The sequence below is a fragment of the Stegodyphus dumicola genome, chromosome 9 (genome assembly GCF_044657685.1).
Source record: "Stegodyphus dumicola isolate Sdum_Otavi_A_Nest chromosome 9, ASM4465768v1".
NCBI classification, from domain to species: Eukaryota; Metazoa; Arthropoda; class Arachnida; order Araneae; family Eresidae; genus Stegodyphus; species Stegodyphus dumicola.
The window spans coordinates 57,164,740-57,180,553 of NC_140776.1; the positions used below are offsets into that span (position 1 = coordinate 57,164,740).

General features: G+C 29.6%; 1 protein-coding gene across 6 annotated transcripts in view; it reads right to left on the reverse strand.

Moving 5' to 3' along the window:
- The window catches only part of LOC118203485 (EF-hand calcium-binding domain-containing protein 7-like), an 82,121-nt gene that overhangs the window by 44,706 nt on the left and 21,601 nt on the right, over positions 1–15,814 (reverse strand). For all 6 annotated transcript variants that reach the window (XR_015042988.1, XR_015042989.1, XM_085823473.1 and 3 more), the window contains exons 4-5: positions 10,511–10,640; positions 3,936–4,030 (exon numbers count right to left, since the gene is read on the reverse strand). Coding sequence is in view for 4 of the 6 variants with exons in the window: in XM_085823473.1 (XP_085679599.1) it covers positions 3,936–4,030; positions 10,511–10,640 (225 nt within the window). In the remaining 2 variants the exon portion in view is untranslated. The remainder of the gene's footprint in view (positions 1–3,935; positions 4,031–10,510; positions 10,641–15,814) is intronic.

The window sequence follows — 15,814 nt, forward strand, 5'->3', positions numbered from 1 at the left end:
TGGCAAGCAGTAGGGGGCGCGAAATCTTCAGTTGTCCTTGGGCGCTGAAAACCCTAGCTACAACTCTGTCAAAAGTCTTAAATTATCATCTACGTAGCAGAACCATACCGGGAAGTTTAAAGTTTCAAACAATTTTGATTTATAATAATTCATGTAGATATCAGCCAGGATGGGACTGAGGGGGCTTCCCATAGCTAATCCCTCAGTTTGCTTGTAATATTTATTTTGCTTTCCAATACAAAATGCAAACATTTTGTTTTCCAAAATAAATATTACAAGCAAACTGAGGGATTAGCCATGGGAAGACCTCTCAATCCCATCCTGGCTGATATCTACCTCAATTATTATGAATCAAAATTGTTTGAAACCTTAAACTTCCCGGTATGGTTCCACTACATAGATGATATTTTTAGCCTGTTTGAATGTAATAAAAATAATTTAAATAAAGTTCTTTCAACAATGAATTCTGTTGTTCCTGCTATTCAGCTCACTTTTGAAATTCAGACTTGCAATTTTCTTCCGTTTCTCAACATTCTGGTCACACATAACACATCTAACTTCAATGCTACGGTTTACCGTAAACCTTCATCGGTTTGCCTTCCACCACACTTCAAATCATGTCATCCGACTAAACAAAAGTTAGCTTTATTTTCTATGTTTTCCGTGCTCTTCAGGTTTGCTCCTCCAAACTATCCCTTGATGAAGAACTAAATTATTTAAAAGCAATAGCTATTGACAGGGGATTTTTCACCCAACATTATTAATCAAGCATTTAAAAAATTCTCATCTCAACACACCAAAAGGCACATTCTTGTTTTAGGAGATTATAAAAATTCTGTTGCCATTTCCTTCTTTTCATCAATTAGCTATAAAGTTGCACGTATTTTGCAGAAATTTAACTTTCGGTTTGTTTACTGTCCCATCAATAAAATTCCGAATTGCATACTCAAAGACCCCATTTCGGATATGAATTCCTGGGGAATTTACAGAATTCCTTGTCAGTGTGGTTTAATTTACATTGGTGTTGTGTAGCAAATTTGACATAATTAAATTAATCACCGAAATCAAAATTTTAATGTGTTGATATTCTAAATTTTAAGCTACACAATATGTTTGGATTTATTAATTTATTTGGTTATTAGTAGTTTATTGTAATCAATTTGGGTTATTTGATTTTACACGAAATGCTTAGCTAGCGTCGTTTTGTGCCCACTTCGTTTTCAAACTTGTACACTCAAACAATGGATATAGGTGAATTTTCACGTAATAAACTTAGTTTTTCATGACTAGAATTAAGTTAAAACCTTAGAATTTATTATTAGTAGATGCAAAAAAATTACCTCCTTAATTTGAGACTACTTTCTTAATCCTCGCCTTAATCAATTTTAAGTTATAGCCTTTTAATTATTAAAACTTCCTAAGTTTTTCTTCTAACAAGAAAGGGGAAAGAAGAGTTACAAAAATTCACTTTCAATGAAAAAATGTGCATTCTTTGGACTTGAAAAGCCACTTCATATCAGGGTTGCCACGTTTTACAAGGGCAGGTGTTTAGGCGTGGCCTCATCTTGACGCGATTCTGGCGAGTTGGGAGATCCGTTGTAATTTTAAACTGGTTGGGTTTGGTAAAAATTTTGCATTGCTTAAGGCGGGAGTTTTCGGCAACTGATTTTTTTCACCTTTTCGGGCGGGGGTTTAGCCAAGCTGGCTGTCCCGATGTCTAAAAGGGGTTGTTTTCGCGGAAACTGCGCCTTCTCTTCTCGCCCCTGGACACCATCTCTTGGAGTTGCGGCTTTTGCCTCCTGTCGACGTTTACGCAGTTCTTAACAATGAGAAACCCTCTCCTTTCTCGGAACCTTTGGGCCCGAGACTTGCTAATACTTCTCCTCGTATAAGAAAGTAGGTCTAAAGTAATATTTAGACTTTTTTAAGGGAAGACTAACTTTGAGGAGATAACAGCTTATTCATTATGTTGCTTTCAACGGTTTGATTTCACATCAGATAATAACCTTTCTGCCCTACTGCATTTTTGGCCTGGAATATGGATTCCAATGAATCCAGTTACCAGTTTTCAACCTCCTGAATGTTGGTCCACTCTTCTTTCCGGAATTCTGATGAAAAAAAATGGACATTACCAGTTTTCAACTGCCAGAATAATGATCCACTCTTCCGTCCTGAATCCTGATGAAATAATGGACCGTCTGCAGCTTCTACTGGCCTGAATTTGCTGTTCCGCTTTCCTTTCAGAAGACCTCGGTCATGAAGCCTCTGTAAGGTGATATTATTCTACTTAAATTTTTTCTTGCTATTTCATTAAATTCAGAAAATTTCTTAAATCTTAAGGTCTCCAAGATTTCGTGGAGTTGTTATAGGTGTGGGTGATGTTAATTGTTAAAAGAAAAAAAAAATGTTCTTCCAATTAAATTAGATAAAAATGAGTTGTGCATAAAGTGATTTTTATTTTGAGTTTGGAATTATTAATGTTATAATGTTAATAATTTGCTAGAAATTTTCCCTTAAAAAAAAAAAAAAAAAAAAAATTAATTTGGTTTGTTATTATTATTATTATTATTATTAGAATTGTCTGGTAAAATATTTCAAGTTCTAAAAGCTAATTCTTAAAGAAATTATCTAGTTTTATTGTTACTATTATTATTATTTGAAGAACCGTTAGAGTAAACTGAATTATTCAGCTAAAGTTAATAGTTAAGGTTCAGAATGTGAAATATATATATATATATTGCAGTTCTGCAGTAAAGGAGTGTTCACTGAAAGTTAAATTAGTGTGAATAGTCGGTACATTAAGCCATCACTCTGGCATAAATTCTGTGGAATATTTTTATTATATTTCCTCCTGGAAATTTTGTTAAGGTTGCTCTCTCTTTGGATAACTGATTTCTGGTGTGCAATAAGGGTGTAAATTCAATTGTTATATTAGAAATTTGAAAATTGTCCTATAGAAAACCTTTGAAAAAAAAAAGTTTAGAAATATGTTAAACTTAATAGAATTAAATTTTTGTGTGCAATATGGAGAAATAAGTCTATAGAAAACCTATTTGTATTAAGGGTGAAATTTTACAAATTAGATGTAATCTTATGTTGAATTTTTTTTTAAATATTTCCCGGGAATATCTTTAATAGCTATAATATCTATTTTTTTTTATTATTATTATTATTTGATTCTATCACATGGTATTTGAAATTAATGGATGTTCATTTCCAAATAAACAAATTTATTTTCATTGAAATATTTAAGTGTATGTTTTTTTTTATTTACTTATGTCATTCACCAGGTCACCTAAAATTGAATTACAGGTTAATCCGGTAAAATTTAACACAATGCAAATGTATTTTATGGATAGGAGTAGGCTAGCCATTTAAGAAACTTTACTACCGTGTTATGTGTCACCTCAAAAAGGCACATAACATTGGCCAAACTAAGAAAGCCTTAAAATTTCGTGTTAAGGAACATAAGGTATATGTTATAAAAAGGAAACACAGAAGTCCTCTGTTGCCCAACATTGTTGGTCCAAAAATCACACTTTCAATTTTTCTGCTGCCAAAATTATTAAAAAAACATCTCCATTGGTGAACTGGATTTTCTAGAGGCATTTCACATTCAAAAGAATCTTTCTGTTCTAATTAATGACCCTAATTTCAATCCATCTTTGCCTTCAGCCTTTAAAGAAATTATGTTTTAGTTCTGGTTTCATCAACAGATGGCGCCAGTAGCTTATCTCCTGTCCAAGCTTTCTTATCTTATCTAATCATTATATCTTATCTCATTCATTTGTGCTTTTGCAGCTGAGGATGATGGTTCAGTAAAACCATTGAAACTAGTCCTGTGAAAATTTGAAAATATAACGATTTTTGTTTGACTTCTAAATTAATATATGAAACAATATTAAACAGATGAAATTTTAAAAAACGGTACTTACTTCAGAATTTATAAAAGGTGTAGAAGAGATAAACGGTTTGCTTTTATTGTCTTGAAATACTAGTACTTCTATAGGTATATTACATACATTGCCACCTAAAATAAACATACAAAGACCAAATGCCTGCAATTATTATTGCTACTAAAATTTTTTTTTAGAATAAAGTAAAATTCAGATATCATTAGTTTAATCAAATATGATGTTCAACTAGACTCAATGACATAAATTAATTATTAATACTGAATAAATACAATCAGGTACAAGTTTAAAAATATATTATGCCCATAGCAAAAATTATATTGGGAATATTCTATATCTATAAAAAGATATTTTCTTGCATTATGCCAATTAAAAGTTTTATCTTTTAATATCTTCCTATATGATATTTTATTGATATTATGACACTATTAAATGTATTGAAATACAGTAGATAATGATTCAATTTTAGTTACCAAATTTGAAAAAACTATTTACTGAGGCTACTGTAACAAATGATCCTTCTAATCTATTCATGTGCATATCTGCATTTACTTTTGTGAAGTAACACATGTGCATTTATGCCTGACTGCAGGACATCAACATATAAAACTTTCATACTCATGCAATTAATGTATCAGTCAATTATATTTTTATTATGCAGTTACATTTTATTTTCACTGTATAACTGAAAAAAATACAGCAAAAACACTGTTACGATCAAATAACTTTGAAAAAGAAAATGATTAGCTAGATATTGAAAATCGGATTACTCTCTTTCTCATAACAAAAAATTTGATTTCAATTTGTATTTTTGAAATTTCTCTTAAAAAATTGAAGAATAAAATGTAACATCTTCACTTCTCAATCAAAATATAAACATTCGAATAAATCACATCAAAATATTCATTTTTTCTATGTTTGCTATCTAAATATGTAAAGTTTAAATACAGTTATTTTACCATTTTACGTCTACTCTTATCAGGTCCCACCTAGATGCAAATTAGCTAAAATATTAATGTATTTAAACACATCATTCTTGAGTTCAAGAGAGAGCTTTTGCCTGCTATCACTGTCCAGTTACTTTTATAATTCTCAGCTACTACTTTGCTTTATCAGCTTTAGGCACAACTATTTTATAAAATTTGAGGGTGGAGCCAAATCTCAGCCTGTATTACTTTGTATCTAATATTTAACACTGAGACTTTTTCTACATTTTCCCACAAAATAGCAGAGATTTGATTTTTTATTATTATCAGTTTTGTGTAATGTCAGGCTTATTTTAAACTCTCATCTGAGTTTTGAGATTACTGTACTTACTAGGTATGAGAGAAGGATAAATCATCTGACAGTCTTTACAATTCTAGTTGATGTTTCAAGTGTAAAACCATACAAACGAGCTTGAACTCATAGTAATTTTCAAAATTTATATTCTTAATACTCTCCATTTAAATACTTTCTAGAAAAAGTAATATATTAAAGGCAAAATGCAATGCATTGGTGTTGTTTGATCAAATTTTCACCTATATAAATGTACAAATAATTATAAAACCATATAAAAAAACAAATATTCATGAATACAAGTTTTAAAACGGACTCAATAAGATCAAAATGAAAAATTTAATGGTTCTACTTGTCATCATATTTTCACAATTTGAGAAACAGACATACATGCATACATAGTTTCTTTAATATTTAATAACAGATATAACTAATGGTATTTCGTATTATTCCATTCTGCGAATTTCATTCAAAATTCATAGCATTAAATATATAGATAATAAATGCCCTATCATTTGCAATTTCATTTTCAAATAATTCAACTTTAAGTAATCAAATTATTCTCATATCAAAAATCTGCAACATGCATAGTTGGGTGAGAACAAAATATCTGATATGAACATTACATACATGATTTCCTAGTATGGCTTATTAAATTACACACATTTTTTACTGAATTTCATTTAAACTTATTTCTTTGAATTTGATTAGAGATATATTTTGCATTCAATTAATTCAGTTCTCAATTTTCAGCAAGACAAAAAAACATAAAAACTCAAAACATCTTAATTAAAAATTCATCTTCATTTCTGTAAAATACAGAAAAACCAATTACAGTTAAAACAGTTAATAAAACAATTTTATAATTTAAATTAAGAGTTTGTACACAAAACTAAGCAATGCGACCAGCAGGCAGGAAGACAGTTTTCTTTTGTGTGTGTGTACAAAATTGGAAGTTAAGGTTTGGTCTCACTGGGCAAAAGACACTGAAACAAACTGACTTAATTCACTGTTCTACTAAGAGTTTCAAATGTAAACAAATAGTGGCCTCATTACGCTTAGCAACACTTAAACTGTTAAGTTGTTGATAATTCTACAACTATAGCATGCAGATTAACTAAAGGCATAAAAACCTTAACCAGAACATAAAAAGGAACATAATTCAATCACTTTTAAAAGTAAAAAATGCAAAATTTACCAACACATAAGAATAAAAAAACTGAGCTCACTGAACCGAGTAACAGAGTAATTATGTATGTGTACACATAAAGAAATATATATATATATATATGTATGTACACATAAATATATAGGCCCACCAGCCGCCGAGCGGTAAAATTGCTAAACACTGGTAGTTTGGTCCGAGGTTCGAATCCTGCGAACGGGCTGGCTGCATGGGCGTTCTCGTGGTTTTCCCCCATGTGTAACGTGTATACGAGCCAGTTTCCCTTAGAAAGTCCTCCACGAAGGCACCCCTCCTCTTAGGCATATAGCCCTAGTGTGCTTTGCTGTATTCTCAATACACCACCACACCACACCATAAATATATAATATATATATATCTACATGCTTGGTACTGCCAACTGCAACCAAAAAGGGGAGGTGCAAAACTGCATGTTATAGCAGTATCCATATACAAAATTTCAAAGTTCTACAGCTACTCTTTTTTAAGTTATGTTGGATATATATGTAAGTATGTGCACATGTTATGAAAAAAAAAATTCTCTTCTGAATCCATTTTGGGAAAAGATTCCTTTATTCTGTCCGTATGTACAGATGTCCCACAAAAACATCATTCAAATGGATTCGTAAGCAGTTGAAATGGAAATTTTAGTTGAAATATGATACCTGAAATTTTTAACGATTACAATACTTCCTTTACTTCGCTCAAGGAAGCAATAACTTTCAGATTCAAGAAATAAGTAATGTCAGATACATGAAAATAGATTTTTTTTTTTTTTTTTTTTTTTTTTTTTTTTTTTTTTTTTTTTTTAATTCCACAGTTTTCTAAGAATTTTTTGGGAGAGAGAATTCTTAAATAAAAAGAACAGCAATTCTTCAGAACCAATTTTCCATGAAGACATTCTCAAGTATAATAATCAGCAAGGGCTATCTGTCAAAGTAGAGATGTTTTTGTGAACAGATGCTTAAAGAAAACTGGTTTACATTAACATTATGCTCTTAAAAATGCTATGCAGCCTATGTTGTAGCAGTACGGCACATTATCAACTATTATGAGTACAGCCATTTAGTTAATGAAAAAATCAGGATTTTTCATCATTTTTAAAAATAATTTATCATAATTAATCAAATTTCTATTCTAAATATATGACTTATCACGAAATAACTTTTGTCAAAATAACCCGAGGACTATAACATCACACAAGATGCATATATTTCTAGAGATCAATTTTCAAGATACAAAATGTATATAAGTACAATAAAACAGAAATAAACATTATTTTTTTCTAATCTGAAGTACCTTATGCTGCCAGGCCAGAAGTTTGCTCTTGTTTATGATGACATTGAAGAGAAAATATGAGAGCTAAAAATTAAAACTGAAGAAACAAATATATGCTTCAAATTATCCGACCTCGTACAAAAGATGATTTTCGATCAAAATTCCGATTTTTACTTTATTACATTATCTTAAAAAAATGCATCTTTAGCTATCAAATACAATTTTTCTGCTTGTTGATAAGTTAATTAGAAGTGAAGTTATAAGGATTTTTCTGCAATGGGGTAAACCAGAAGTTCAAATATTCTCGGCCGGAAGTGAGTGTTTAAAGACGCATACCTATTTAAAACCCTAATTATCAAGATTTTGTAAATTATGAACCTTTATGCTAAATTTAGGTACTTTGTAATACATTTTGAGAATCTGGCAGTAGTTTTTTTCCCTTAATTTCATATTTAGTTTGGCGGAGAGAGTATTCATAGCTGAATGGATGCGTTGCGGCTTTGTCGATTAACGCTGAAAAAGTGCTTGACTTGAAAGTTATTTCACAGTTTTGCATCATTTCCAACAAAACAAACAAAACAGAATGCAATCTTCAGATGACATATGTAAAGCATAACATATTGCTCTGCAAATTATGAGGGAACAGCTTCAGGTATAGAAGCAGTTGGTGCTTATTGCCTTTTTGAATGATCTATTAAATTACAAAAGCTGAAGTACATGGAGTATTATGGAGATGAGGATTCTAAGGTGTTTTTAATTATGAAAGATATATATGGTAAAGATTCTGTCAAGAAATAGGAATGCATTGGACATATACAGAAAAAGGCTGGTAGTAGACTGCGAAAAGTAAAAAACTCCACTCCTGGTTTGAAAGGAAATGGTAAACTGCCCGATTCTTTCATTGATAAAATGCAGACTTACTATTATGGGATTCCAATTAGAAGTAACGTTGGAAACTTAATTGAAATGTAGCAGCCTGTAATAGCTGCTTATTCCATTGTAGCTCTTCTTCAAAGCCAAATACATGGCCAATGTCCTCCTCGATCAATGAATTGGAGCAACTATCAATGTGTGATTGCAGAAAAGGAGAAAAAAAAATCAGCCAGAAAAACCTCTGGTATATCAACATAATATTTAAAATATTAATTAAACCTACATATATAGAGCAGTGTAAACAAGAGTTATTAAAAAAGTGCATGCGTGGCATAACTGAAAATACCAAGGAACATTTTAATGGCATTTTATGGCAAGTATTTCTGAAAGAAACATGCATAAACTTACGAACATTAATATTTGGAGCAAGTGTTGTGTTGTGTTATTTAATTTTGGATTTACCGGTTTGTTGGAAGTATTTTCAAGGTTAGGTATGTGTCCTGTAGGAGTAGGGAATTCGAAAACTTGATAAAGTGCAAAATAACGACTCTCAGCAGCATTCTACAAGTTTTTAAAAAAACAAAGAAAAAAATTACGCTTTTTCGAAAGAAAAAGTGCTATGTGAGTGAAGACACCAAGGTGCCAGTTACAAAGAAGGGGAATTTTAATTGTCAGAAATATTTCTTTCACTAAGAAATTATTTTATGAAAACTTTAAACTTGTTTTCTGAAAAATGCAACTTTTTGTAAATATTGCCAATAATAATAGTTACTCAAAATTTTATAGATAAAATTAAATGATACTTTCCATATATGCTTCATATAATCAGATGCATGCTCACAAGTGGAAGATTTTAGAAACATTAATTACAAGTAGAATTGTTACTTTTTATTTTTAGATTTTGGGTGATATAATAGGAAAATATACAGTAAATACTATACATTTTTTATATATCTTAAGAATATATGAATATTTTTTAATTATTTTACTTCATTGCATACAAAACAAGTGTAAAAATAAATACAAATTTAAAAAAAAACTGTATAGTTATGTATACATTGTTCACCATAGTTGTTGCCATAAAGGCAAAATTTAAGCAAAAGTATCCTTTTTTTCATTATTTTTCAAAATTAAAATTACTTAGCATTACTTTTAAAGCTGTTTTCACTCATTAATATGCTTATCTTCAAATTAAAATGTTTATATAAAATAAAAACTATTTTTCAAAAAATGGTACCGAAACATGGTTAGATACCTTAAAATGAATTAATTCTCTGAAAATTTTAGGAAAAGATAACTTTTAATCAAATTTAACTATTAATATTCGAAAGAAAATATAATAAAACATGTAAAAAATAAAAATTGTTATGACTGATGCATAAAATAAGTACAAATAAATATAAATAAAAATTTTTAAAATAAAATCTAAAAGTTTCAAGATAAAATCTAAAAGTTTCAAGATATTAATGATTGCCCAAAAGGTTCTTTTAAAACTTGGTATGGTTTTATCAATAGAGATTATAGATAGATGTGGCCCAAGTGTGTATTGAAACTTCCATGTTAGTCTAAATATGCATTTAGACTAACATGAAAATGTGACATATCTTCTGTATATTTAAAAAAGTGGAAAAAATAAGTAACGTAATTCTATAAAAATATTCAATGCTTTGAACTAGATATATCATGAATTAAAAACATTTTATTTAAATCAATCATATTAAAAAGTAAAAATATAATAATAATATTAAGAACTGCATCTACTGCTTTTAAATATTTTAGTTTGTTGATAAATAACAGACAGACTAAATATGAAGGATTAATATCTTACATTTTTTCTGAATGATAGCAGACTTAAAGGAAAAGTGAAAGAATGCAAAATCATGTTTTGAGATTAATAGCTCTTTTGGACATCTCTAACATAAATTCTAAATCCATGAATGAATGAAATACAAAAACTGTATGGATAGATAAAGGAAATCATTACCTGAATTAGGTATAGGTTTAATAAATATTTCTACTAGAGCATTCTCTAATATTTCCAGCTGATAACGGTTACCAAGAAGATCTTCATTTAAGTGAAAGATGGATCCTTGTATAACTTGAATAAACATTTCCTGTAATTTTATTCGAATGAAAAATATTTGAATTTAGTACATAACATAATATTGATTTTAAGTCAAAAATATTAAAAGTTATTTAATAAAATTATTCAGATTAAAAACTTTTGATGAGCTTTGTACCTCAGTTTCACAATGATGATGATGATATAGTATAGACTTAAGCTTTACAAGATAGACAGCCTGATATCTTAAAATATATAAAAATTAACAGAATTAATTGGATAAAATATATAAAAATTAACAGAATTAATTATATTGTGATATGAATGCGAAATGACATGTTATAAAAAATTACTGCTTTTTAAACCCACTGAAACCTGAAAGTAGGGAACACCATGGTTGAGATGTTCTCATTCAGTAAGGAGGAAATTCGAAAAAAATGTACATATATACCCTGGATAAAAAAATTACTGCTTTTTAAACCCACTGAAACCTGAAAGTAGGGAACACCATGGTTGAGATGTTCTCATTCAGTAAGGAGGAAATTCGAAAAAAATGTACATATATACCCTGGATAAAAAAATGAAAAATGTCTTTAAACAAGTATTGTAAATATTTAGAATATATTTTTAATCAAAAAAATTTATCTCTTATATTTTAAAGTTTATCCTTTTATTCCAGATGCTACACAATCTCATATTAACACCCTGAGCAAACACCCCAGATAGTAATTAATAAGAGGAATTGAACTTTTTCATGGGAGGTTTGGTGTAACACCAAAGTATCTAGGTCAGAGACCCAACCTCTGATTGAACAATATAGTATTTTTTTAATATATGCAGATAAAATAACTAAATGATAAATAAATGCAGATAACTAAAACTTAACGATAAAGATAAAACTTATTACAATTTTGAATAAACTAAATATTTTTAAAATACGCAATTTTTAACTTAAAGTCTGAAAAATTTTGAAATTGTTGTGCATGAAAAGAGCACGGAGACAAGACAAAAAAAAAAAAAAATTAAGCATCTGATGAAAGCTGCCTGAGCTGTTGACTAACTTCTCTGGAAATTAATACATGGCATATAAGTTAGAAACAAGTATGAGTCTTTCAGTGTAAGGGGTACAATAAATTAAGATACAATACAATAACATATCTCTATTTTAGAGAAAATTACATATTTCATGACTACAGATGTAAATTATAAAGAGAATATATACAACAGAGGAAGTCTGAAAGTAAAGAATCATCGTGAAGAAATCTTCAAAGGGCAGCCCACAACCTATGATGATAATGTATAAATATCACTCGATCGCCTATGATGACGATATACAAATATCACTCAACATCAATGGTTATAATAAAAAATATTATCCAAAAGCATATTATCACTACAGAAATGAAACTTCATGTTGTCTACAAAATCTCATTTCTTCAGATGGCGTTTGATAGTAAGATTTCAAGTTTTCATACAAAGGACTTTGAATTTTTTTATGGATAAAAGACTGGCAGTTAGCGAGCAAAACTGTAAATAAAAAACTTGAATAATGAAATTCTCTAATCCTCATCTCATAATTTTATATATTTGCATGTTTTCAAAAATTACCATTAACAATTTTGTGTAATACTTTTGTATTATAACCTAGGTTTGTTTAAAGATTCAATGAATTAAGTCTTTGTAAGCCCATATAAATTTGAAGCAATTTACAATTAACTTCTGTGGTTGATGCCCGTAGATAACAGCACAGATACCTGTTTACCTCTGTTAGACACCAGGTGTCCCCATCCTCCATGAGTTGTCAGATTACCAACAAAACATTGCAAATTCAATTAAGTACAATTTTTTGGATCATTCTGCATGCATACTTATGTAATTTATGAGTAATCTACATATATCATTATGATATCCATCATTCTTTATGTAATAAAATTTAAAACTGTTAACACTATTATTTTAAAATATTGATTCAAACAACACCACAAAACTAGGCAAATATCAATGCTTAGATTATTTGCTTATCTATAGTATCATTTTACAATAGAGCTCATAGATCTAACTTTTAGAAATGCTTAATTATATCAAGGAGAGGGAAGAAACATAATCTGAATTATTAGAAGCTGGAATTAATATTTATAGCTACACACTCCACAATATTGAGTCTACAGTTCAAATATGATACAGTACAAAGAACAAAATCCAGAATGATCTAAAATCCGAACCTCAAAACCACCACCAACAATTTTCTGGTAGGCTTTACGCATGTGCGTTTGATTTCCCCCTTCACGTATAATAAAAAATTTGGAGAGTCCAATTTCACATTGACACTAAATAAAATACCTTATTATTAAAGAAACAATCATTTTTGCATAAATTTGTACGATCAGTAATTTGGCTGCATTGCAGCATATCTGCTTGGCACACATCTCAATCCGAATATTCCACATAGATACATCATTGATTTGAAGCCAATCTGGTGAAACATTATTTATTGTACTTTCCTTTTATCACGGCATGTTTATCAACACATGACAACTAGAGTAATGACTCATGTAGCGATGCCTAAACAATTTTTTTATGTTCATAATTGAATAATAAAGGAGTATGGTAAACTTTTATGTTCACATTACGCTTGGCGAGGATTACAGATTTAAGTTAAATGCGCTAAAAAATGTTGATGAGGAAAAATTTAACAAAAATTTCTTTCCATATGTTAAAAATACATTTTGTTAATTATACTCATAGATCCAAAGATTACATTTAGGGCTATTTGAATTAAGAATAACTGATTTGTTATTCACATAAACCCAGAACCAGCGCCAGGGCTCAAAATTGCCGCACCAGGTCGCAGAATTTGGGACCCACAGAGACCGTATCAGGCTATAAGATATCTAATGCTGGCCCTTGTTTAAGTATATATAGGAATTTATTTATTCAGAAATCTTATAAGCCTTAAGCATGTGCAAGAAATGGACACAAGTATAACAAATAACTAAACTAATACAATTCAGGCTTAATTTATCGATAGAAGCAAGATAAAATTTAATGGAACAACTTGTCATTAGTCACTAAGCTAGCTCGCGATGCATAAGAAAAATATGTACAGTGAAGGATAGCTAAATTTGATGATGATAGCCACTAATTTTAAAGGTTTTTTGATATTGCAAACAAAGGTGAAATTTTCCAATTAACAGATTTTGTAAAGAAATGTGGAAAAGCGGTAATAAATGAAGATGATATAAAAGAAGTTTTTCATTGTGATGATAATGCTTCTCAGTCATCAATCAATTTATGAATGAATGGCAAAATCTGTAGTATGGATGCTAGATCCAGCAAATACCACTACCTTTAGCAAAGAAAGTGACAGACAAGTTACTGAAAACAAAAAAATTTTGTTTGACAAGTTATTTGATGCTAGTTACATTCTCGACACAGCTGTTACAGGACATCAACAATGTAAGTGAACAAGAGATTATTTTGGTCTACAGAATTAAAGAGAAAGTATTAGCACAAAAAACAAAGCAACTTAAACAACTTACACTGAAAGAAATACTTAATAAGGTAAACATATAAATATTGTTTTTTTGGAAGTAAATTTTGATACCCTTTAGATCATAAATACTTCATTATTTCATATTTTTAATTTTATAATTTCTACATGCCATCTTACTAGATTTAAACTCATGATCTAATATCTAGAAAAATCCGAAATCCAAAATCGCCGAAGTCCCGACAAGTCCGGATTTCGGACTTTGTACTGTATACAATTTCATGACTGTAAATAAGATATTTTATGCTTTGATGAAAAATGTAAGAAACTACAAAGTTTTTAGATGAATGAAATTTAAAAAAATTCTGTTAACATAATGAGGATAAAAGAACATATTATAAAATATAAATGGGCACTGGATTAAATACTTTAATAATACAATAGATATTATACTATACGTAATAATAAAAAAACTGCGATTTGCAAGTGTAGTGGAATACATCGTTATTTTAAAATAAATCTAGCTTTACTATGTCCTCATCAAAATTAAAACCTTGTGAGATTAGCTGGCACAAATAGTTTAATAGTCAAAATAAATAAATGATTCACATATTAAAACTCTCTCTTTCATATCTTTATTTAAATATCTATACCTCTAAATATTGGGTAAGCATCTGCACTTCCAAATTTAATGCTTTCCCCTTGTAATGGGAAGAGTGATGACATATCCTGTGTTACCCCAGGCAATAACATTACATTTTATTATGAAATTTCTTAACAGTCCAATATTAATTAGCTCATCAATAACTTAATGTCTAATGAATTATTCCAAGTCTTCATAGAATGGGTTCTTGCCTGTTAATAATGTGCATGAATGATAAATGAGTCTTGACCGCAATTTATGAAGCTTGAATTCAAAACAACAATAAAACAATTATTTAAAACATGAGTAGTTTGCACTCCTGTCATTACAAGCCAGAGTTTCTTTTCACAATGAACTGATCAAAACATTACTCAAACACTGTCTCTACATAGTGCCATCTATAAATTAAAATTCTCTACAATGTCTCGATTCCTTTCTTCATTATCATTTATTAATAACAGATGCTTTCTGTGTACAAATCAGTTATTTCCCGCAAGTGGAATAACTCAAGAACATAATGTCTCGCTTTAATTCTCAAATGATGAATATGTGATTTTTTTTGTAAATCCCTCAAAATAGCAATTAAGTAAGCTGTGACAAGAAATAAGTTAAACAATTAAGAAAGCACACTATATAGACATGAAATAAAGAACTCAGCTCACATAATGAAGATTAAAGAGATTTTCAAATTCTTGGCAATTGCAATAATGATAATAAATTTGAACATGAAAAAAATGAACTTTAAAATCTAACCAAAATAATTACATTTACCTCTAAAAGAATAAAATGATATGGAAAAAAGACCAATTTTAAATTTGGACTGGTGCATGTAACAGCCAAAGTACCAGAAATGAAATTTGTTGCCTTGGATGCAATCAAACCCCTTGACATTTAAAAAAATTTTTGACTGATTTTAGCAAAGAATATGACGACTGTACACCAAAGATGAATGCTTTTGTGGATGTCTTTCTAAGGAAAACTGGTTTATATCCATGTTGCACAAGGGGAAAACCGCCAAAGTCAAACCATTCATTCGGTTTGAATATGGGTCAAATTACCAGTGTTCAATGGTGTCATCTGCTCCATAACTAGT